The 24,157-nt window shown below is 36.6% G+C and overlaps 1 protein-coding gene across 1 annotated transcript; it reads left to right on the forward strand.

Annotated features, from left to right (window-relative positions):
* Window positions 1–15,410: 15,410 nt before the first annotated feature.
* LOC123795141 (pancreatic alpha-amylase) lies at window positions 15,411–22,271 on the forward strand. Its single transcript, XM_045801638.2, has 10 exons — window positions 15,411–15,605; window positions 15,925–16,071; window positions 16,905–17,102; window positions 17,710–17,940; window positions 18,695–18,828; window positions 19,586–19,708; window positions 19,801–19,900; window positions 20,163–20,281; window positions 20,388–20,513; window positions 22,047–22,271. The coding sequence occupies exons 1-10, from the start codon at window positions 15,438–15,440 to the stop codon at window positions 22,234–22,236; spliced, it is 1,536 nt and encodes a 511-aa protein (XP_045657594.1). The 5' UTR covers window positions 15,411–15,437; the 3' UTR covers window positions 22,237–22,271.
* Window positions 22,272–24,157: the final 1,886 nt, after the last annotated feature.

The following is a 24,157-nucleotide window of genomic DNA, read 5'->3' on the forward strand; positions in this document are numbered from 1 at the left end:
ATTTTCACCTGTTTTGAGATAATTTTTATTTCCATTTTGATTTTTGACTCAATTGTTCAGAAGTATATTTTTTACCTTCCACATTTTTGTAGATTTTTCAGCTTTCCTCTTGTTGATTTTTATCACGTGTGTAGGAAAAGATGGTATAATTTCAATCTTAAGTTCGCTAAGATATGATCTGTCCTGGAGAATGTTCCATATGTACTTGAGAAGAATGTATATTCTGCTGCTGTTGGATGAATATTCTATATATGTTATGTCCATTTATTGTAATGCATGGTTCAATTCCATTGTTTCCTTATTGATTTTCTGTCTAGATGACGTATCTATTGCTGATGTGGGGTATTGAAGTCCCTTACTATTCTTCTTTTTTATTTTTAAGATTTTATTTATTTATTTGTTAGAGAGAGAGAGAGAGAGAGAGCACAAGCAGGGGGAGCGGCAGGCAGAGGGAGAAGCAAGGAGCTCAGTGCTGTACTGGATTCCAGGGTCCTGGGATCATGACCAGAGCCGAAGGCAGATGCTTAACCCACTGAGTCACGCAGGCATCCCTGAAGTCCCTTACTATTCTTGTTATCCATTTCTCCCTTTAGATCTATTAGTATTTGCTTAATATATTTCAGTATTCCAATGTTGGGTGCATATGTATTTACAATTATTGTATTTTCTTGATGTTTGACCCTTTTATCATTATATAATGACCTTCTTTGTCTCTTATTACAGTTTTCGGCTTGAAGTCTATTTTGTCTGATGTAAGTATGGCTACCCTTACTTTCTTTTGGTTTTCTTTGCATGGAATATCTTCCTGCATTCCTTTTCTTTGAGCCTGTGTGTGTCTTTTGAATTTAAATGAGTCTCTTATAGGTAGCATATAGTTAGGACTTTTTTTTTGAACCTGTCCAGTCACTCTATACCTTTCTATTGAATTCAATCCATTAACACTTAGAATGATAATAAATATGTGAGGACTTACTGGTGCCATCTTGTCATTTGCCTTCTGATTGTTTTATATATCCATTGTTCCTTTTCCCCTCTGTTTTGGCCTACGTTTATAAAGTGGTGTTTTTTTACCTCAGTGATTTCTTCAGTCTCTCCTTTTTAAATGTTTATGACTCTAGATTTTTTTGTGGTTGCCATGCGGCTTACGTAAAACATCTTATAGATAAAATAGTTCCTTTTGTACTGATAGCAACTTACAGTTTTGGGGGTCATTAATTTTCCACCTTTTACCTCTCCCCTTTTACATTTTTTTTCATATCACTGTCCAGCTTAAACTTTTTCCCTTTTATATTTTGATATCACAGTTTACTTCATTTTATGCTGTGAATTCATTGACAAAGTATAATAGCTATAATTATTATAATGCTCTTTTTCTTTCATCTTTATACTATGGTTAAGTGATTTACTCACCATTCTAGTATAGAGTTCAGCCTTCTAATTCTGTTTTTCACCTTTGCCAGACTGTTGTGTACTTTCACATGTTTTGTGTCACTAATTAGCATTATGTTTTCATTTTAGTTCAGCATTTCTTGCAAGGCAGTTCTAATGGTGGTGAACTCTTTCAGCTCAGCCTTTGATTGTCTAGGAAGTGTTTATTTCTCCTTCATATCTGAAGGATAACTTCACCTGATAGCATATTGTTAGCTGTCAATTTTTATCTTTTAATACTTTCATATTTCATTCTTTTTTTGCCTGTCCTACAGAGTTTGTGCTGAAAATTCCATTGATAGTTAAATGGGAGTTTTTTGTAGATTACTTTCTTTTTTTCCTAGCTGCCTTTAAGATTCTTTATAACTGATTTTTGAACAGTTTTGTTACAAAGTGTTGTGGAAATGGTCTTTCTGCATTGAAATAACAGGGTGTTCTAGCTTTGTGGACTCGTACATTCAGTTTCTTCCCCAGGTTTGGAAAGTTCGCAGCTATTATATCTTTAAATAACTCTGTGCCCCCTTCTCTCTCTCTTTTTCTGGTACACTAATAATTCTATCTTCTTTTCTGATAGAATCTTAGCACTCATGGGGTTTCTTCACTTTTTAAAAATCTTAGTTTTCTCTCCTCTTCTGACTGAATCATTTCTAAATTCCTCTCTCCCAAGTCGCTAACCCTTCCTTCCTTCTTATCTGCCCTGTTACCTAGGCTCTCCAATGCAGTCTTCATTTCATTCTATGTCTTCTTCAGCCTCAGAATTTCTGTTTTGCTTTGTGTGTTTTTAATTTCAGTCTCTTTGGTAGAGTACTCATTCTGTTCATTCATTTCATTCCAGAGTTCATTAAATAACATTTCTCGTTTTTCTTGTAGCCCATTAAATTTCTTTGTAAAATTTATTTTGAACTGTCAGTTTCATCTCAGTATTTTGTGTCTTTAAATTCAGTATATGGAGATTATTTTCTTTTTATGATATCAAATTACCTTGATTTTTCATTGTGTCTGACAATATATGTCTCTGATTTTACATTTAAAGTAGCAAACACTTTTCTTAAGAATTTGTGTAATTTGGCTATTACAGCTCTACAGGCTAGCAATTAGAAGAGTTTCTTTTGTAGTCCAGAAGGTGGCACTAAAGCTAAAGTTTTTGGTGTCTCCTATGGAAGATGGCTCTTGGGATGAAGTATGCAAAAAGAGCAGGAAGCAGTGTTGGGGGGAGATGTGGACTTAGCATCTGGAACTTTGGGGGTGCCTAGAGACCAGTAGGTGGATCCTAGTGTAGGGAACTTCAAGAGATCCATGCACAGACCTACAGAGGAAATCCTGAAGCATACAGAAGGAAGTATGTTCCTTCAGTGCCATTTCATACTCCTTGTCTGCCTCTTTCCCTTCCCTCCCTTCCCCAAAGTCGTGGAGGTCCCTCCTTGGAACTCTTGTATCACAGGAGAGAAACAAGCCATTCAGCTGCAACCCACATGCAGCTAGGTAGTGTGTCACTTCTTTCACTTATCACTTCCTCTGCCAGAGAGGTAGCTCCTTCTGTTGCCCAAAGCCCAGAGTGTTCCACTGTTACCCTGGAGAGGGAGGCTGCCTCAGTGGGTTCCTCCCTGTCCTCTGCCTCCGAGCTCACCTCTGTCCCACTCTGATGGTGTGCCAGGTTCTCCTGTCGGGGTGACTGGACCTCCACAGATTCTCTGTCTCCCATGAGTATCTATCCACTTGTGTACTCTCCAGGTTCCTCTTCTCTACTCAGGGCAAGTGCAGGTGGAACAGATTCACCAACTGCCCTGAATCCACAGTCCCCTTTGTGATCCTATCCACTTACTTCTGGATGCACAAGTAGATAGACATTTCCTAGGTGTTCTGGTGTAATGCAGAGGCACTTTAATTCAGTTTTAGGTGACTAATTCATTGTAATCAGAGAGGGGAGGGAAAAGGAATGACTCACACCACCATGATGCTGACATCACTGTCAATTTTTTTATGTTGTTATTTGTTCAATATAAATTCCTAGGTCTTTTTTTTTATATTAGTAAAATAAGAGAATTAGATTTAACTACGTGGTTCCAAATTTTAAAAAAAGATAATGTATTAACAGTAGTTTTTTATGAAACTGAATTGCATGACTTTTATATGAAAATATGTTTCAATACGATTTTATAGAATTTCTGATTACTTAGAGCTCAAAATCTGGAAACCATTGGACTAGCTTATTCCAGTAGTCTCTTTCAATATTAATGTTCTCCGATCTTATGATTTATTCTTTCTTCCTACATCCCATGAGAAAAGAAATATCAAGTAGAATGTCTAGGAATCAAAGAGCTAAAGGGAACTTAATGGTTGTATCAATCAGGACAGAACAGGTGATGCCGCAATAACAAAGACCTGAATTCTCAGTTAGGAGAGTCAATTCTCAGCTTAGGAGAGTCACGTTTATTTCTCATGTTTACCTTAGATCAACAAGGAGACTCTTCTTATTAGTCACTTTACAATCTGTCACTGAACCCTCGTTTTGATACATGCTTTAACAATCACAGAGGCCCCAGAGGAAAACAGTACTTTTGCTTTTATTTCATTGCTATAGCAAATGACATGGAAATTCCCAAATTCAACAGGACAAGATGTGTGTTTCACCTGCAGGGAGGAGGACTGAATATTTATGAATAATAATACGTTCTGTGGGTGTGAGATCTGGAATAAGAACTGTAACAGGGTGCCTAGCTGGCTCAGTCGGTTAAGCAGCTGACTCTTGATATCGGCTCAGGTCGTGATCTGAGGGTTGTGAGATCAAGCCCTGTGTTGGGCTCTGCACTGAGTGTGACGCCAGCTTAAGATTCTCTTTCTCCCTCTCCCTCTCCCTCTGCCTCTCGTGCTCATGCTCTCTCACTCTCTCTAAAAGAAACAACAACAACAAAAAAACACCCCCCAAAAATTAAAATAAAATAACACTGTATCAGAGAAATATTAATTTTGTTTAATGTAAAAATTTGAAAAACAGGAAATACGAGATGAACCCTTACTACTTTTGCAATTTTCTAAACATATTAATCTTAGCTAAACAGAAATTTCCAGATTCTAAAATATCTTCACATAAAGTATTTTATTTTTTACAACTCGTTAATGGAGACTGATGAGCCTGAGGAGTGGGTTGAACTCACTGAAGAGTTAAAGTGCTTGGTTTTGAATTTCAGTCTCAGCATTTACTGAAATTTGACCTGGACAAATGACCTTACTTAATGTACTTCAGTTCCCATCTTTAAAACTGGGTAGAATCATAACTCTATCTTGCATTTACGTTTATGTGAGGAATCATAGTGATAATACACTGAAATGGCACAGAGTTACACTCAATACATATTGTTAGTTGTTTTTAGTTATTTTTGTGTTTCTATCATATTTATCAATAATACTATTACCCGCATTTTCCAACTGAGACCTAAATACAATCTATAGGCTGTGTTTTCTCTGAGGTTCACATAGTAGATGGCAAAGCTCAGATTCAAAATTAGATTTTTGGTTTAGAGACTTTGTTTACATCCTAGTCACACTTATTTAATCTGACACAATCATTTTAATCTGTGCCTTAAGGTTATTTCACCAAAACATTTTCCTGCAGGGGCGCCTGGGTGGCTCAGTCCTTAAGCGTCTGCTTCAGCTCAGGTCATGATCCCAGGGTCCTGGGATCAAGGCCATATTGGGTTCCCTGCTCAGAGGGAAGCCTGCTTCTTCCTCTCCCACTCCCCCTGCTTGTGTTCCCTCTGTCACTGTCTCTCTCTCGCTGTCAAATAAATAAAATCGTTAAAAAAATTTTTTTTCTTACAGATTGCTATAGATGGTTCAGGAAAACAAAAGACTAATTGAGATTGGGAGAGGATACTGAGAAAGAGAAAGGAAGAGAGAAAAGAAAGAGAAAGAGAAAGCAAACAACTGAAAAGGTACAGTGTATTTGGAAGAGGTGGCAGGGCAGCCGACTGAGCAGAGGAGAGAAGACAGTGGTTTGTTTAGGAATCAGGAGTGATATTAGCCAGTCAAGTATCACTGCAGAGCTCACGTTAGACTTTTCTTTTACAGATTAGGTTTGCAGAATTGGGAAGAGTTGTAAGAGTACCTATTGAAAAAAAAAAAAGATTATAGGAAATGTACAAAGCCCTAAATTCAGCATTATTTCCCTCACTGAAGAGAAGGCAAAACAAGAACTGTGCTATTTTTAGTTTATAATTGAAAGGACTGACCTGTGGATTTGAGAGTTTGCTGATTTAAAGAAGTGATGTGGCAAGTTATTTTAATGTGTTATGAGTATCAAGCAGTCCCTACACCTCACTTTTTGTCTTGAAATAAATGGTTTCTGTCATATGATTTGATATTGTTCAAGGTTCACAGTCTATTTTAGGTTTGTTGACATCTCAAGTTTGTTTCCAGCGGCACAAAAAGTGCTATTTGTGTTTGAAGTGTGTCTGAGCCTTGGCTCAAAATATTTCTCTCATTTAAGAAATCTGATAGGCAAACTGGATTACATTTGCCTCTTTTCTCTAGCCTTCACACGTGATTTAATATCTTAAGCTCAGGTTCATCTTCTTGTTTTACTTTTCTTTTCTCTTTTCTTTTTTGGGACGGGTGGATAGAGAGCTTGCGGGAGACATTTTGGAGAAATTTATCCATGATTCAATGTATGATTTAGAGGAATTATCACTGTTTTCAGTAACAGAAACCACTAACTTGACCAAATACTGTAGTAATAATACTACTTAAGCTCTAGAATATTAAAAACTAGGAAATTAGAAAAAAATACCTGAAGATAAATAAAAGTGACAAAATAAGCATAGATGTGACATTCAAAATGTTGAATGATACTTTAATTAAAAAACTTGGTATAAAGATATTTAACTGTGAGGTATCTAGGCTACTAACTACAAATGGTAAGAGTAGATAACTTGTCTCTTCTTGGTTAATGTTCATTTCCATGTTAAAAAATATATTACTATCTGCCTGAGATGCAAGGCTGCTTTGGATGGAGGAAAAGAACACTGTCATAGCTAATACTGGTATAGGTAACTGACATTTATGTAAGTATGAAGAATGCTCTAGAAATAGATACTAGTTTTTTGACTACTACTTTTTACCTAACGTTTTAATAGAGTTCCTTTATTCTATTATTGACATGGTATGATTTAAGTAGACTTTAAGCTGAATCACTAAATTTATGGTATTTCATGTGTTAAGAGAAGTCCTGGATTTATTCTAGAGCCTTTCCCCTATGATGTCATTTATATTGTGGATATTAAATAAAATAACAAATATCTCAATATGGATTGAGAAAAAAAAATACTTGAGAACACCAGAAACTAGCCAACTTATAGAGAAGTCTAAGTTAATAGTATTTTTTGTATTGTATATGTTTTATTGGCACTTCAAATATAAATACTTCTTAAGGACTATTGCTTTGGTGATAGGATATTAGCAAATGTCCTAGTTTATATTTTTAAGGAACTCCCAATACATCTCACTTGACATATTCTAGTAGCCCTTAAAGCTTTAAAATAGAAAGAAGTTTCCTCTTTGTAAGGCAATCCAGGCAATATGAGATGTGGGCAACAGAGCATTGATATTAGTATTAATAACTGTGAATATCTTCTCTGAGGACAACAATTTTAGGAAATCCATAATGGGAAGTAGACATTACAACTATTTCAAGTTCTTTTTTTGTTTTGTTTTGTTATTTTTTTTAAAATATTTTTTTATTTATTTGAAAGAAAGGGAGCACCAGTGGGGTAAGGGACTGAGGGAGAGGGAGAAGCAGGCTCCCTCCTGAGCAGGGAGCCAGACATGTGGCTTGATCCCCAGGACCCCAGGATCATGACCTGAGTCAAAAACAGGTGCTTAATTGACTGAGGCATCCAGGTGCCCCTTTTTTGTTTTGTTATTGATATGAAAGATGTCAAGGATTTGTTTGCACATTTTACTTCACAAGATATAAAGACTCTTTAGTTGTCTTAATGCCTCTGCTATGGAGTTTATAGCTCTTTAGTTTGATTGAGATGAAAATTCAGATTAAATGAGAAAATCTGTGACAATGACTGACCCCTGATAGAAGATTATTGTATAATTGTATGCATCCACCTATGCTGGGATGCTAGTAAAATTTCTCAGTTTATGTCTGCCAGTTATCTATTTTTTAAATAACATCCTAAAGTACATGTGAAACAGTATTAAAAACAGTTCAGAGTTAATTGATGTGGCAGTGATGAGAAGTTATTTCAAAATCAACATGGGATCTCCCAGACTCTCTAAAGAGGTTAAAACAACAAGAGAGGAAAAGAAAGGAAAGTGTGGAAAAAGAGCAGGTGGAGAACTTAGCTGGCTCCTTCTTACCACTATCAATTCTTGGGCAGGGGCAGGGGTTAAACAAATACTTCTGAGAGTAGAAAGTATTATTAGAATTTGGAAAGAGTGGCATGGAAAGAGAGAATGTCCAAGTGACTAGAAGTGGAAGTGGAAAGAGAGCATGAGTTTAGAGCAGTTTGAATAGTACCAGCAATAAAAATAACAAAGCAGTAATAACAACATTACAGAAACCAAATATATTGAGTTTTTAATGTATCATGCACCGGGGTAACAGCTTTATTGGTGTTTATTCACTCAGTCATTGTGACAACTTTATGAGGTACATATTACTTTTTCTTGTTCATAGATAAACTTGAAGAGATTATTTTCCAAAAAAAAAAAAGAGATTATTTTCCAGGGTCATGTGGATAATAAATGACAAGGTCAGGATTTAAACTGCAGTTTATCTAACACTTAAGGTCATTTTCTTAACATTTGGAAGCTTAAGTCCAGTCTGAAGTTCAAACTATGCTGTTATCTAATTCTCAACTCTTTATCACCATCAGCCCCATATCATCCACTGTCTAGTCAGTCTTCTTTCCTTCTCTCATTCTAATATTCATCTACATCCAGTTAGTTTCTTGTCTTCCTTGCAAATTTAGTCCTTCTTGTTTGTTTTTGAAAACCTTTCTCTGGTGCCTGGGTGGCTCAGTTGGTTAAGCGTCTGCTCTCGGCTCAGGTTATGATCCCAGGGTCCTGGCATCTGAGCAGGGAGCCTGCCTCTCCCTCTCCCTTTGCCTGCTGCTCTCTTTGCTTGTGCGCTCTCTCTCTCTCTCTCTCTCTCTGTCTCTGTCAAATAAATAGACAAAATCTTTTAAAAAAGAAAAAGAAAACCTTTCTCTGGTAATGAAACAGCACTTCCTCTTTTAAAGGTACCTCTTTAGATGCTCTCTCTGACCTGCCCTAACATATAGACTGCTGGGCTTTACCCAACGTTATAACTTTGGATTCAACATCTCTCTTGCTATCTTGTCAAGTCTCAAGCGTCCAACTCTCCAAGACTGATAATTCAGCCATAATCGTTGACTATCCATACTAGTTGTTTATGGATGGTATCTGCTCTGATTGGTCAATGTCTGTGCTTAAATATTTTGTGTGCCATTTCTGAGACTATCATTACTTTATTGAAAATGTCCAAATCCCTCCACTTTTCTCTTCATATTTAATGTTTGTTTATACCTCAGACTCAGTATATCGTGATATTAGTTCTTCAGTTTCCCTAAACCAAGTCTGCCTCTGGATTGCACTATGAATGATGATGGTGTTGTCATTCTTTCATTCACTAAGCTCTATTTCTTTAATGATATTCATGCTTTTTAAAGATTTATTTGATTATTTTACGGGGGTGTAGGGGCAGAGAGATTTTGAAGCATACTCTGCGCTGAGCAGGGAGTCCCTTATGGGGCTCAATCTCAGAACCCTGAGATTAAGACCTGAGCTGAAATCAAGAGTTGGATGTTAAACCAACTGTGTCACCCTGTCACCTGCATTCACTAAACTTTAAATCCCAGAGTCCCCTTTGTTTCCTCCTTTTCATTTCTCCCTATATCCTATTAGCTACCATTTCCTGTAGAATTGCTCTCCACCAAATCTATTGCATCTCTCTTTTCTGTATTGGTTAATTATTGCTGAATAACAGTAATAACGCATTATGCCTCACAATTTTATGGGTTGACTAGGTGGTTCTTTTGCTGGTTTAACCCTGGAATAATCATTCAACTACAGTTAGATGGTAGATCAACTCAGATGGTTGGAATGGGTAGGGACAAATAGATTTCTCTACGTGGCATTTCTTTTTTCTTTCTTTGTTTTTCTTTCTTCTTTCTTTCTTTCTTTCTTTCTTTCTTTCTTTCTTTCTTTCTTTCTTTCTTTCTTTCTTTCTTCTTTCTCTCTGTCAGTCTTTCTCTCTTTCTTTCTTCCTCTCTTTTTCTTTCTTTCTTTCTTTCTTTCTTTCTTTCTTTCTTTCTTTCTTTCTTTCTTCCTCTCTTTCTGTCTTTCCCTCTTTCTCTCTCTCTTTCTTTCATTTTTTTCTTTTAAAGCTTTTATTTATTTATTTGAGAGAGAAAGAGAGAGTGCACGCATGAGGTGGGGTGGCAGAGGGAGAGGGAGAAGCAGACTCCCTACTGAGTAGGGAACTGATGCAGTGTGATCCCAGGACCCTGAGATTGTGACCTGAGCTGAAGGCAGACACTTAACCCACTGAGCTACCACCCTCCCCCTTTTCTTTATGTAAAAGTTATTTCACCTTATCTCTTTTAAAGTCAAACCTATTCTTCGAATTGACTGTATCTTCCTCTGTTCCCATCCAGCACAAATTATGTTTTCTATCAGTGAAATCCTGAAGCACTTTACTCATATCTTTCTTAAACTAGTAATCATGTTCTTCATTTTATCATTGTTACTTGCATTTGTGTATGGATGTGTCCTTTCTCTGACTTAACATTATCTCTAGAATGATACTGCCCAGTAGAAATATAATGAAAACCACATATGTAATTTAAAAATTTTTAGCAGCCATACTAAAAGAGGTCAAGGGGTGCCTGGTACCTCAATTGATTAAGCGTCTGCCTTTGGCTCAGGTCATGATCTCAAGGTCCTGGGATTGAATCCTGCTCCCCGTTCAAGCTACCTGCTTGGCAGGGAGCCTGCTTCTCCCTCTGCCGCTCCCCCTTGCTCGTGCTCTCTCTCTATCTCTCTCTTGCTCTCTGTCTGAAATAAATAAATAAAATATTTGAAAAAAAAGAGGTCAAAAGAAACTAGGGCAATTATGTTAATTTTATTTAGCCTAATGCATCACAAAATATTATTTTGACATAAACGACATAAAATTATTTTTACATTAATTTTTTAAACTAATTCTTCAAAATTTGTAGTATAATTTACACTTATAGCACATCTCTGATCAGACTACTATTTCAGGATCTCAGTAGCCAAATATTGCCTGTGGCTACCATATTGGACATTACACCTCTAGAATTTTATAATGAATATCAGTGTATTACAGAGAATGTTGATTTGTGGTAGGACCTGTTATCAAATCACAGGCTCTATTTAGCGTATGAGCCTGGACAATTTTTTCAGATTGTCTGGCTTTATTTCGTTCATGTGTACAAAAGTTTTACAAAGATTAGATTCATATAATTTCTGACAGTGTTTGTTTACTTCGAAAAATCATTGAAGACGTAACCCAAGTTTGCCAATGCCTTCTACAGTGCCTGGATTTAGAGTCTTTTTTTTTTTTTTAAGATTTTATTTATTTATTTTGACAGAGAGAGAGAGTGAGAGCACAATCAGGAGGAGGGTCAGAGGTAAAGGGAGAAGCAGGCTCCCTGCTAAGCAAGGAGCCCATTGTGGGACTTGATCTCAGGACCTTGGAATCATGACAAAGGCTGACGCTTAACCGACTGAGCCACCCAGCTGTCCCTGGAGTTTAGAGTCTTATGTTACAACAATTTATTGATCACATAAGCTATTATGCTATTTGTTTTGCTAGTTTCTACGAATATTAAATAGGAAGTCTACCTTTAAGAAGTTTGGTACAGAATGACGGGACATGTAAATACTTAGTTATTTATAATACATTCACAATATAAATCAAATATAGCTTAATAATGTCATATATGTTAAAAAGCTATCATACAGAGGAGTTATTAACTATGCCTGGGAATATCAGGATAAGCTGCAAAAGATGTTGGTTCAACTGCATTTGGAAGGAAGAATAATTACTAGATACACAAGGATATTGGAAGGTGATCCTAGAAAGAAGGAAAATACTTGGAAAATCATGGAGCAATGAAATTGCTTCTGAAATATGAGGGAATTTTAGTTTTGCGATGGATAAGTCTTAGGGCCTGCACATTTGTGTCTTGTTTCCCCCCAAATTTACATGTTGGAACCCTAACTCCCAGTGCAATAGTATAAGGCTGTGGGGCCTCCGAGAAGTAATGAGTTTTAGATGAAGTCATGAGAGTGGAGCCCCATGATGGGATCAGTGTCCTTATAGGAAGAGAAAGAGACTGGAGCTCTCTCTGTTCTCCACGATAGAAAGATACAGGAGAAAATGGCTATTTGTGGACCTGGAAGGAGGCTCTCACCAGACACTGAACTGCCGATCTTTTGATTTCAGGCTTCCCAGCCTCCAGATCTATGAGAAATAAATATTTGTTGTTTAATCCACCCAGTCGATGATAATCTTGTTTTAACAACTTGAACTGACTAAGAAAGTAGGACAAATTGTGTTTACATGGTGGGTTAGAAGAAGGAACAAAGGAGAGCATTAGGGTTGATAGAGGAATAATTATGGACCACAGTGTTCTACGTAACCTTCCCTAAAACTGGTACTTCCTTGTTTTTCCTCATCTTAATGAATGGTATCACCAAATACCTTTCTGTAATTTTTTTCTTTCCCTCATTCCTCAGCTCTCATCTGTCTATAAACCTATTGCCTTTCTGTCTCTGAATTATATCCTGTCTGTGTCCTTAGTCCAAGCCCCTCACCTCTTTCCTAGACCACCTAAAAGTCTAGCTGATCTTACCTCTACTCTTGTCTTCACATAATCCAATATCTTCATGGCAGCAAGACTGATTTTCTTTTAAAGTATACCAAAGTTTCTTAGGTCTGCTTTTTACAGACTCAGAGCCTCTCTCATTATATTCTACAAGGTCCCTCCTACATGTTCTGGCCTAATAGACTTCGCATCATTTTACCCTTCCCTTCATTACACATTGTTTAGCTACATTGTTTTTGTTTTTTGTTTTTTTTTAAATGTCACTTCAGTTTTTTCTTTCCTTGGGCTTTATCTGTTGTCCTTTCCTCTAGATTGCTCTTTCTCTCATCTTCACCATGACTGCCTGCTTCTAATCCTAGCTGAAAATCATTTCCACAGAGAAATCTTCCGACTCTCCAGTTTAAAATACCTTGATGACGAAGTCACTTTCCATTTTGTTACTGTTAATTCATACTAGTTCTTATTGACATCTTCAGTTGTTTTATTATTATTATTTACTCATATATTTTCTTTTTTTCCCCTTTCTTTTCCTTTTCCTAAATTTTTATATAAATTCTAGTTAGTGAACATATAGTGCAATATTGGTTTCAGGAGTAGAATTCAGTGGTTCATCACTTACATACAACACCCAGTGCTCATTATGACAAGTGCCCTCCTTAATGCCCATCATCCATCTAGGCCATCCCACACCCACCTCCCTCCACCCTCACTTTGCTCTGTAATGTGAAGAGTCTCTTATGGTTTGTTTCCGTCTCTGCTCTTTTTTTCCCCCTTCCGTATGGTCATCTGTTTTATTTCTTTTTTTAAATTTTATTTTTAACGATTTAGTTAATTAATTTATTTGAGAGAGAGAGTGCAGAGCTGGAGAGAGCACAAGCACAGGTGAGGGGCAGAGGGACAGGGACAAGCAGACTCCCCGTGGAGTAGGGAGCCCAATGCAAGACTCCATCCCTGGACCCTGGAATCATGACCTGAATGGAAGGCAGATGCTTAATGGACTGAGCCACCTGTTTTAGTTCTTAAATTCCACATATGAGTGAAATCATATGATAGTTGTCTTTCTCTGACTGACTTACTTTGCTTAGCTTAATAAACTCTAGGTCCATCCATGTTGTTACAAGTGGCAAGATTTCAGGTTTTTTTAACTTTTGTTTAAATTCAACTTAATTAACATATAGTGTAGTACTGGTTTCAGGAGCAGAATTTAGTGATTCATCACTTACATATAACACCCAGTGCTCATCCTAACAAGTGTTCTCTTGAAAACCCATCACCCATCTAGCCCATCCCCCACCCACTTCCCCACCAGCAACCCTCAGTTTGTTCTCTTAACTATATAGTCCCTTATGGTTTGCCTCTCTTTCTGTTTTTATCTTATTTTATTTTTACTCTTTTTTATTCTGTTCAGTTAGCCAACATATAGTACCTCACTAGTTTTTGATGTAGTGTTCAATGATTCATTAGTTGTATATAACACCCAGTGCTCATCATAATATGTGCCCACCTTAATACCCATCACTGGGTTACCCCATCCCCCCACCCTCCTCCCTTCTTTAACCCTTTTTGTTTCCTGAGTCCAGAGTCTCTCATGCTTTGTCTCCCTCTCTGATTTCTTCCCATTCAGTTTTCCTTCCCTTCCCTTGTGGTCCTCCACGTTGTTCCTTATGTTCCACATAGGAGTGAAACCATATGATAATTGTCTTTCTCTGCTTGACTTATTTCACTTAGCATAACCCATTCTAGTTCCATCCACGTTGTTGCAAATGGCAAGATTTCATTCTTTTTTATGGCTAACATTACATTGTGTGTGTGTATGGACACACACACACACACACACACACACACACACATATAGTACTTCTCTATCCATTCATCAGTCGATGGACATTTGGGCTTTTTCCATAGTTTGGCTATTGTTGATAATGCTGCTATCAGCAAAGGGGTTCATTTACCCCTTTGAATCTGTATTTGTGTATCGTTTGGGTGAATACCTAGTAGCGAAGTTGCTGGATCATAGGGTAGTTCTATTTTTAACTTTTTGAGGAACCTCCATACTGTTTTCCTACAGTAGTTGCACCTGTTTTTATTTCCACCAACAGTGTAAGAGGGTTCCCCTTTCTCCGCCTCTGCCAACACCTGTTGTTTCTTGTGTTGTTAATTTTAGCCATTGTGATAGGTGTGACGTGGTATCTAATTATAGTTTTGATTTGTATTTCCCTGATGGTCAGTGATGTTGTGCAATCCTATATTTTCTTTCCACAATAGAATGTAAGCTCCTTGAGAGTAAGAATCCTGTTTTATTCATCACTGTGTCCTGAATACATCACATGCTTAGCAAAGAGCAGCATTCAGTTCATGCTTGTCGGGTTAATGGATTACGTTTTCCCCACCTGTACTAGTATTTTCTTTTATAGGTTTTTACTTACATTCAGACGGAAATGGGATTGAATTCATCAATTTAGTGTCCTATTGGGTAGGAGAGATATTTAGCTATAAGGAGAAAAAACCAAAACACTCTACTGCTATCGCCTTTGCACTAAGCACATGATTTGATGGAGGTGGGAAAAGGGTCTGTTTCTTCAATTCATGGGCATTCAACTTCCAAATGGTTTCTTAAATCTTAATGTAGGAACTTAAATAACTAAAAATTAGGACTGGTGGTGTAAAAATAGAACTGAATTGAGTATCCTTTTCCTTTTTGAAATTGAAACACTATAAAGTTTGCAAATAGATGGTCAAGGCAATGTTTTGACTAAAAATTCCGTTGGCTCTGATTGTGATTTTCCTTCTATCAGTGAAGGACTTCAGAAATAAACCCTAATGCTAATTAAATAATACACGATTAAGGATTCTTTGCATATAAACTGCCAGATGTTTAAAAAGGTTCATATTACCTCCATAAGGAAAACATTAAGTTCTAAAAGGTCATGGAGATTGTTTTCCTGGCAGGTTGTTTATAGATATTCTTCACCTGTTAATATTACTATTGATAGTCCTTTTCTGATTATGAATAAACAGTTTACGCCCTACGTATTTATTCATGTTAACATTTACTTAGGAAAATGTGTTTCTTACAGGAGGATAAATAGTGGCTGGAAAGAATGCTGGCAACTTCAAAGCAAAATGAAGTTCTTTCTATTGCTTTCCGTCATTGGGTTCTGCTGGGCTCAGTATGACCCAAATACCAAACCTGGACGGACATCTATCGTCCATCTGTTCGAGTGGCGCTGGGTTGACATTGCTCTTGAATGTGAGCGATACTTAGCTCCAAAAGGATTTGGAGGGGTTCAGGTGGGTATTGTTCATAGTAGAAATTGCAGTTTGCTATCCTTGTAGTATATGGTATTGTGATATGTATCGGTAAAGCTGGAACATTTTACCGAGGAAGAAAAAAGTTTAGGATTGTTGGCAGCTTTATGTTTTGTTTCTGATATAAGCTTTCTTCAGCAGGACGTTTCCAATATGCTGTTAATATTTTCATTTGTTGCTAAAGATGTAGCTGTATATGCAAAGATTCAGAAATTATTTTAGATTATTGGTTAGTTTCTAGAGTATCCAGTGATATAAAGTAACCCATAATTTGATACTTACTATGATTTTTTATTGGTAGATCTCTCCACCCAATGAAAATCTTGTGGTTAATAACCCTTTTAGACCTTGGTGGGAAAGGTACCAACCAATTAGCTACAAGTTATGCACAAGATCCGGAAATGAAGATGAATTCAGAGACATGGTGACTCGATGTAACAACGTTGGTGTAAGTGCATTAAAGTTTCCTTTAAGAAATAATCAGGAAAATAATCTCTCTCTCCTCTCTCCCGTTCCTTTGGAGCAGAAGGTGTTCCATGGTTATTTTTTATTTCACTTTACACTTAAGCTATAACTAACACTTAGTTATTACCTTATGTTCAGCTGTGCAAATTCCTGTGTATGTGCTATTTGTCTACTAAAGAAATTTAAGTCACAGTTTAAAGCCGAGCTTGCTTATAAAGCAAGTATCAGCTTTCAGGCCTATAACTATACACATTTCTGGGGAATCCCTTTCTAGTTAGGAATTGGAAATGCCAGTTGCAATATTTGCTGTAATTTTGATGTGACTTGTAACTCCACCTGTCATTTCCGGGTCCTCTTTCACGTAGGGGTTTTTGATGGTAAATCGTTATATTCTTTCTGAGGGGGAGCATGAGAGACAATATTTACCTTCGGATGCTAAGTAGATAATAGAGACTTGCTGCTTCTTTCTTAGGAGGATGCATGGAAATTTCAAAGACCACTACGCTCTCCTGTCTTAGCTGATACTTACCTCCCCGCAAAAAAGACTGTTTGCATTTTTTCATAGTTATGGTAGTTTTAGTTCTATCAGTTTATCAGATAGGTAAGTATTTTACCAAGACGGTAGAATGCAGATAGGTATTCAGTTCACATTGATTTCCCTTCACGCTTGCCTTTTGGTTTATTAGGAAGATAAGTTAAAAAATAACAAAGACCTATTTTGGAGTGCGATTAACATACCAGAAACTTTAGTCAATAATACTAGATAGATTTCTACCTCTCTATAAGTCCAACTGAAATAGAAACTTTGTTTTTCAGGTCCATATTTATGTGGATGCTGTCATTAATCATATGTGTGGGAATGCTGCGAGTGCAGGAACAAGCAGTACTTGTGGAAGCTACTTCAACCCTGGAAGTAGAGATTTTCCAGCAGTCCCATACTCTGGTTGGGATTTTAATGATGGTAAATGTAAAACTGGAAGTGGAGACATTGAGAGCTATAATGATCCTTATCAGGTAATTAAAGGAAAAAACCCACAGTGATCTGGATAAAGAGCTATCTGTGTTTAATTATCTACATGTAGTTTATTGATCTTCATTTTTAAATACTGGCCTGGATTCCTTAGGAAAAGAGGATTCCAAGTTTGACTATTTGAAAATAAGAAACACAGGGGCGCCTGGGTGGCTCAGTGGTTGAGCATCTGCCTTAGGCTCAGGTCATGTTGCCAAGGTCCTGGGATGGAGCCCTGCATTGGGTTCCCTGCTCAGTAGGAAGCCTGCTTCTCCCTCTCCCCCACCCCCTGCTGGTGTGCCCTCTCTCGCTGTGTCTCTCTCTGTCCAATAAATCAATTAAATCTTAAAAAAAAATAAGAAACGCAGATCAAGATTTAAAGCATTTTCCCCCATTTAATTTGTTCCAGTCAAAAAACTCGTCTACTTTATTTCCTCCGTACTCCATTTTTATACTAGAAAATGTTTCAAAGGTATGTCAGCATCTCCAGTTTCCAATGCAAAGAAGACACTACCGAAATATCTGTTAATGAATAAATGAATGCATTATCAAATGGATTATCAGGTAGAGGCGATGTTTTGTGTATCAGTCACAAAATTTTTACCTTAATAGGTCCGAGATTGTCGTCTGGTTGGTCTTCTTGATCTTGCGCTGGAGAAAGACTATGTGCGTTCCACGATTGCTGAATATATGAACCGCCTCATCGACATTGGTGTAGCGGGGTTCAGAATTGATGCTTCTAAGCACATGTGGCCTGGAGACATCAAGGCCGTTTTGGATAAACTGCATAATCTAAATACACAGTGGTTCTCTGAAGGAAGTAAACCTTTCATTTTCCAGGAGGTACATTAATACCTGTATATATCTACATTTCATGGGTATATGAAATAAGATCTTTTAGTTCATTAGAAAATAAGTGATAGATTTAATGAATACAACTTCTGTTCTTTAATGGCTGGCTCATTTATATGGAAGAGTTTTCTTGAACCCTATTTTATTGAGACAGTCTCTAACATCTAACTCTTTATCACAAGAGATTTTATGGAAGTGCAGAGAATTTATTTAGGCTGCAAACATCTGTGTCATTTACCGTCTCCCCAGAGACCATTACAAAAGGCAGATAATATGAGAGTGGTTTTCTTGAGCCAGCCTATCTGAGTTTTAATGTTGCCTATAGCACTATTTGCTGTGTTCACTTAGGCAAATTGATTAACCTCTCTCTGCGACATTGTCTTTTCATGTGAAGAAAAGAGATATGATCATAGTTATGTCTTTGTCTAAATGTTAGTAAGTTAATATTTGTCAAGCACTTAGAATTGTTGTGAACCAGATCTCAAGTGCTATAGAAATGCGAGTCATTGTTATTATCGTTTATGTGCAAGAGTAAAATTAGGTCCACATTCTCAGAGGACAACAGGTCACCTTGTTATCATGTTAGTTTTAATATTGTAGCATATAATTTAGCACAGAAAAAGAATCTTTTTTGGGGTATTTCATAAAATATAAATAGTTTCAAGCCATTTTTTATATAATGTTAACTTGGTGAAAAATCTTTAAAGTTCTTATTAAAATGATATTTTCCCTATATTTCCACTAGGTAATTGATCTGGGTGGTGAGCCAATTAAAAGCGAGGAGTACTTTGGAAATGGCCGTGTGACAGAATTCAACTATGGTGCAAAACTAGGCACAGTCCTGCGCAGATGGAATGGAGAGAAGATGGCTTACTTAAAGTGAGTGAAATATGATTTGTCTTTTAAATAATTTCACAGATGTGTTAGTCTTATTATCCCAATCCGAGTTATCTTAGAAACTTATTTAGAACTTTTAAGGATTCAATTGCTAGTAATAAGGATTGTACTTCCCCAAATTCCAATTTATCATCTTTATTATTTAAAATGTCAGTCATGAGGATAACAAGAAACCCAAAACACACCCTAGAGACTTTTTGTATTCTATAACTATATTAAATTTAACTAATGTATGCAATAAAATATGTGAAGGCTACATTAGTATTAAAATGATTGTATCATTTATGAAGTACTTACAACATGGCTATGCTATGGGAATTTACAAATATTATTATCAATTAATTATTTTCAAGTAGTAGAATATTTATATTATATCAATATAAGAGTGAAACCTACTTTTAACCCAGTTTTCCATTTTGTGTAATATCATATGTATGTTGATCATTCAGAAGTTTCATCCAAATTGTAATGTACTGAAATCTCTAAAATGACTTTTTTATAACAAAAATCTTATAACTGTACCATGAATGTATTACAAGTAATTCATACATATATACGTACATGGAGTGTATAATATATCTATATATAGTTTGTAGATATTTTTTAAAAACTCCTATAGAACAATCATTGAATTAGAGAATTCCATTTGGGCCTGCTATACCAAAAGAAAGACACACTTAGGTTACCCTAAAGCTATTAAAAAAGAATACATGTTGTGTGTGCATACGTGTTTTAATAGGAACTGGGGAGAAGGATGGGGTTTCATGCCTTCTGATCGAGCACTTGTGTTTGTGGATAACCATGACAATCAGCGAGGACACGGAGCTGGGGGAGCATCTATTCTTACATTCTGGGACGCCAGGTAGGAAATAAAGCCCCCCCTTTTCTACCTACCTTTTAGTGACACTAAAAATATTGTTTTCTTCTATGATGATATCATTTTGTAACCTTTAGACTGTACAAAATGGGAGTTGGATTTATGCTCGCTCATCCATATGGATTTACACGAGTAATGTCAAGCTTCCGATGGTCAAGATATTTTCAAAATGGAGTAGTAAGTTTTTGTGTTATCCAAAATATCTTTTTCTCAAGAAAGGGAAGGCAGTTTTAAAATATGGCACTAGAGAATGAAAACTTGGGGAGAAAATGGGCAGAACTTGGTAAAAGGCTATAAAAATACTGAGGGAGTTAGATTCCAACTGCAGAGAACTCAGAGACACAAGACAGACTGGGTTTGGTGGACTGGAGAGGAAAGAGATAAATACTTGAGATGTTAAAAAGTCTGAGCTTTTTAAATTTTTTTCTCTTTACCTAAGGATGTTAATGATTGGATTGGGCCACCAAATAATAATGGGGTAATTAAAGAAGTTACTATTAATCCCGACACTACTTGTGGTAACGATTGGGTCTGTGAACATCGATGGCGTCAAATAAGGTGGGCATTCTTATCTAGAGATGTCCTCTAGTAATAAACATTCTTAACATTTTATTTCAAACTGCTAACGTATTCACCAGCATTTTATGTGGTGTTTTATTTTTAGGAACATGGTTGCGTTCCGTAATGTAGTTGATGGCCAACCTTTTACAAACTGGTGGGATAACGGTAGCAACCAAGTAGCTTTTGGAAGAGGAAACAGAGGATTCATTGTCTTTAACAATGATGACTGGTAAGTAGATATCAATTAGAAATCACATTTTATCCCAATATGTTCTTGGTTTACTACTTTCTCTTCTTGCACATTTACTGTTTTCATATCTGAATAGTTATATGCTCAGTGGATGAAAAAAAAACAGAAATCAGAAGAAAAATGATGATGACTTCTATTCTTCTGATTTCTTTATAAGGGCTTTCTGTTCTAAGTAGAGTTATTTCATGTGCATCCTTGCCTATCATGGGCAGATATGAGGCACCCATATAGGCTCACATATACACCCCACCCCAAATACACAGAGTAGTTAATATAAAGGTTGTGAAATCACTAGAAGAACAAGGCTTACAGCTCCCCTTCCCTTTTTAAATAATGGAAAAATATTGCCTCAATACTGAAGTATGTCTTTTTAACTCTTTTTTGCGAGTATTCATCTATCTGGTTTTTTGGTCTTCTTTTTTCACTCCCCTGTCTCTCTGGCAAATAGTAGATATATATATATATATATATTTTAAAGATTTTATTTATTTATTCGACAGAGATAGAGACAGCCAGCGAGAGAGGGAACACAAGCAGGGGGAGTGGGAGAGGAAGAAGCAGGCTCATAGCGGAAGAGCCTGATGTGGGGCTCGATCCCAGAACGCCGGGATCGCGCCCTGAGCCGAAGGCAGACGCTTAACCGCTATGCCGCCCAGGCGCCCCAGTAGATATATTTTCAAAGCATATGTATAAAGAACATATATCTTACGGTTGGTCAGTGATTCACCTCGGGAGATTTTCAAGTTTTAGTTCTGAGACTTCTTCTTACTTTCCTTTGCTTATACTTCCATCGTCTGCCTCGAGTGTATTGATTCCCTAGTATAGAGAACTATGGCTTACAAGATGTCTTCACAAGCAGTTGAAAAGTCTCAGTTCCAAGGCCTACTTTCACCCATGCTTAGCTCATTTTAGCCTACATTATATTTTGCTGACAAAAAGGGAAAACAAATATATCTCTTTCTTGCCAAAAGAAGCTATGGCTAGTCCTTTAATTTCTGTCTTTTGGATGGGAGAAGGAAAATAAATTTATGAGACAGCTTTATATTTCAAACCATACACTTGTTCATAAAAATACTGGATTATTTTTATCTCCAGCCCAAATTCACTTTCTCCTCTTGTGAAAAAGATTTTCGCAGTAATAATCAAATTTAAATGATTGAAAGTAATTCGTGTTTTCTTAAGTTTAGATGAGGACATATTTAAAATATTTGTTTACCACAGGAAGTACTTTTATCTAAGGGTGACAATTCACCCAAATCTTCACTAATAGTCCCTCAGCCATAATTTCGTGATAATATTCATGGCTGAATAGGGAATCGCTAAGTCTACTGTAAGATTACTTTCAGTCTTGGAAAACTGTTCACATCTACTGGAGAGGTCTCTGCATTTGCTTCTCACTGAGACCTTGACTGCTTAGGGCTCTACAACACAAAGTGAAGCTTTTAGAGATAGTCTGAATTCTTGCTTTTAATTGTGATGAATTCAAGTTAAATCTTAAATTTTATTTTACAGGGCGTTATCTTCAACTTTGCAAACTGGTCTTCCTGCCGGCACATATTGTGATGTCATTTCTGGAGACAAAATTGACGGCAATTGTACGGGAATCAAAATCTATGTTTCTGGGGATGGAAATGCTCATTTTTCCATTAGTAACTCTGCTGAAGATCCGTTCATTGCAATTCATGCTGAATCTAAGTTGTAAAATTTGAAATAAATAAATACGCATACTCAGAGAAATAGCCAAGTGTATTTCTTTCCGTGTGTGGGTGTGTGTGTTTTCCTATAATTCATGAATTTTTGGTAAAAGCTAGAAGCAATCAACTTGAAAAACTCAGAAAAGCATAAAAATCACATGTAATTATGTAAGTATAAGTTCGTTACGATTATCGTCATGTTATATTTTTAAAGGCTCATGATGTCTTGTCATGTGTCAATGGAATTTCTAAGAATTCAGAGAGGCATCTTAACAAATATGTTTGTTGCCATCAACACCAAATTTCCCAGCATGTATTTGTGTATTTCTTCCATCAAGTGTTTCTAAGAGTTTGGGAGAGCTGATTTAACGATTCCCATACAAAGTTATAGCATTTGAGTGACTTCAACTGTTTGAAAGCCCTTCTACAGTTAATAAGTCAAAAAATAAAATAAACTTAAATTATGCAAGGTATGAGTCTTAATTATATGGAACTCATAGGAATCTTCTACTTTCTCTCTCTGTTTTTCTCTTTGTAATGTCTTTAAGTTGATGTAGACGTATGGATTTTTTGTTCCATTAAAAATTAATGAAGGTAAGTGGGGATGTAACATAATAAAAGAACAAGACTTTCTTGAGATAAAGTAAAGGAAGTAGCAAATCCTGGTAGAGTGATAAATCTCTGAAGGTTTTTAAAGAATAATTGATCAGTTGATCCATCTATTCATCCATGTCTCTATCACTCTCTGTGTGTCACTGTCTATGCAGTTAAGATTCCACTAAAAAAAACTTGTCAGAATAAATGAATTCAGCAAAGTAATAGGATACAAAGGCACCATGCAAAAATCAGTTGCATTTCTGTACACTAATGAACAATCTGAAAAGGAGATTGTGAAAAAATTCCATTTATAATAGCACGAAAAAGGATACAATACTTAGGAATCTACCACAAGGTGGAAAATGTGTACGGTGAAAACTATTAAACCTTACTGAAAGATGTTAAAGACATAAATAAATTGAAGCATTACTGTTTTCTTGGGAGAGAATACTTAGTAGTATCAAAATGTCAGTACACCCAAAGTAATCTACAGCTTCAATGCAATCTCTATCAACATCTCACAGACCTAAAAAAAAAAAAAAATTCTATCCTAAACTTCGTATCTCAAGGGACCCTGAATAGCCAAAACAATCTTGAGAAAGAAGAACAAAACTAGGGGACTCACCTCTGGTTTCAAAACCTATTAAAAGCCTACAGTAATCAGGGGCGCCTGGGTAGCGCAGTCGTTAAGCGTCTGCCTTCGGCTCAGGGCGTGATCCCGGCGTTCCGGGATCGAGTCCCACATCAGGCTCCTCCGCTGGGAGCCTGCTTCTTCCTCTCCCACTCCCCCTGCTTGTGTTCCCTCTCTCTCTGGCTGTCTCTCTGTCACATAAATAAATAAAATCTTAAAAAAAAAAAAAAGCCTACAGTAATCAAAACATTGTGATACTGGCATAAAGATAGGCATATAAATCCATGGAATAGAATAATATCCAGGAATGTATCCTCTCATATATGGTCAAATGATTCTTTTTCTTTTCTTTTTAAGATTTATTAATTTTATTTATTCGAGAGAGGGAGCGAGCAAGTAAGAGCAGGAGGCCAAGGAAGAGAGAGAGAATCCCAAGTAGACTCCTCGCTTAACATGGAGCCTGATACAGGGCTCGATCCCACAACCTGAGTCAAAACCAAGAGTCATAGGCTTAACTGACTCTGCCACCCACGCGCCCCTCATCAAATAATTCTTTGACAAGGATGATGCCAAGACCACTCAGTGGGAAAGGATAGTCTTTCCAATAAATGGTGGCAGGAAAATTGGAAATCCACACACACAAGATTTCATTTGAACCATTACCTAAGATGGTATACAAAATTAATCCAAATTGGATTAAA

The sequence above is a fragment of the Ursus americanus genome, chromosome 12 (assembly GCF_024610735.1).
Source record: "Ursus americanus isolate L20-20 chromosome 12, mUrsAme1.1.p, whole genome shotgun sequence".
Taxonomy (NCBI): domain Eukaryota; kingdom Metazoa; phylum Chordata; class Mammalia; order Carnivora; family Ursidae; genus Ursus; species Ursus americanus.

Excerpts from the sequence above, each read along its gene's own strand:
- LOC123795141 (XM_045801638.2), top strand. The coding sequence starts at position 15,438 with ATGAAGTTCTTTCTATTGCTTTCCGTCATTGGGTTCTGCTGGGCTCAG. Across the intron at positions 17,941-18,694 it reads AACCTTTCATTTTCCAGGAG|GTAATTGATCTGGGTGGTGA; the intron begins GTACATTAATAC and ends TATTTCCACTAG. Across the intron at positions 19,709-19,800 it reads CTTACATTCTGGGACGCCAG|ACTGTACAAAATGGGAGTTG; the intron begins GTAGGAAATAAA and ends TGTAACCTTTAG.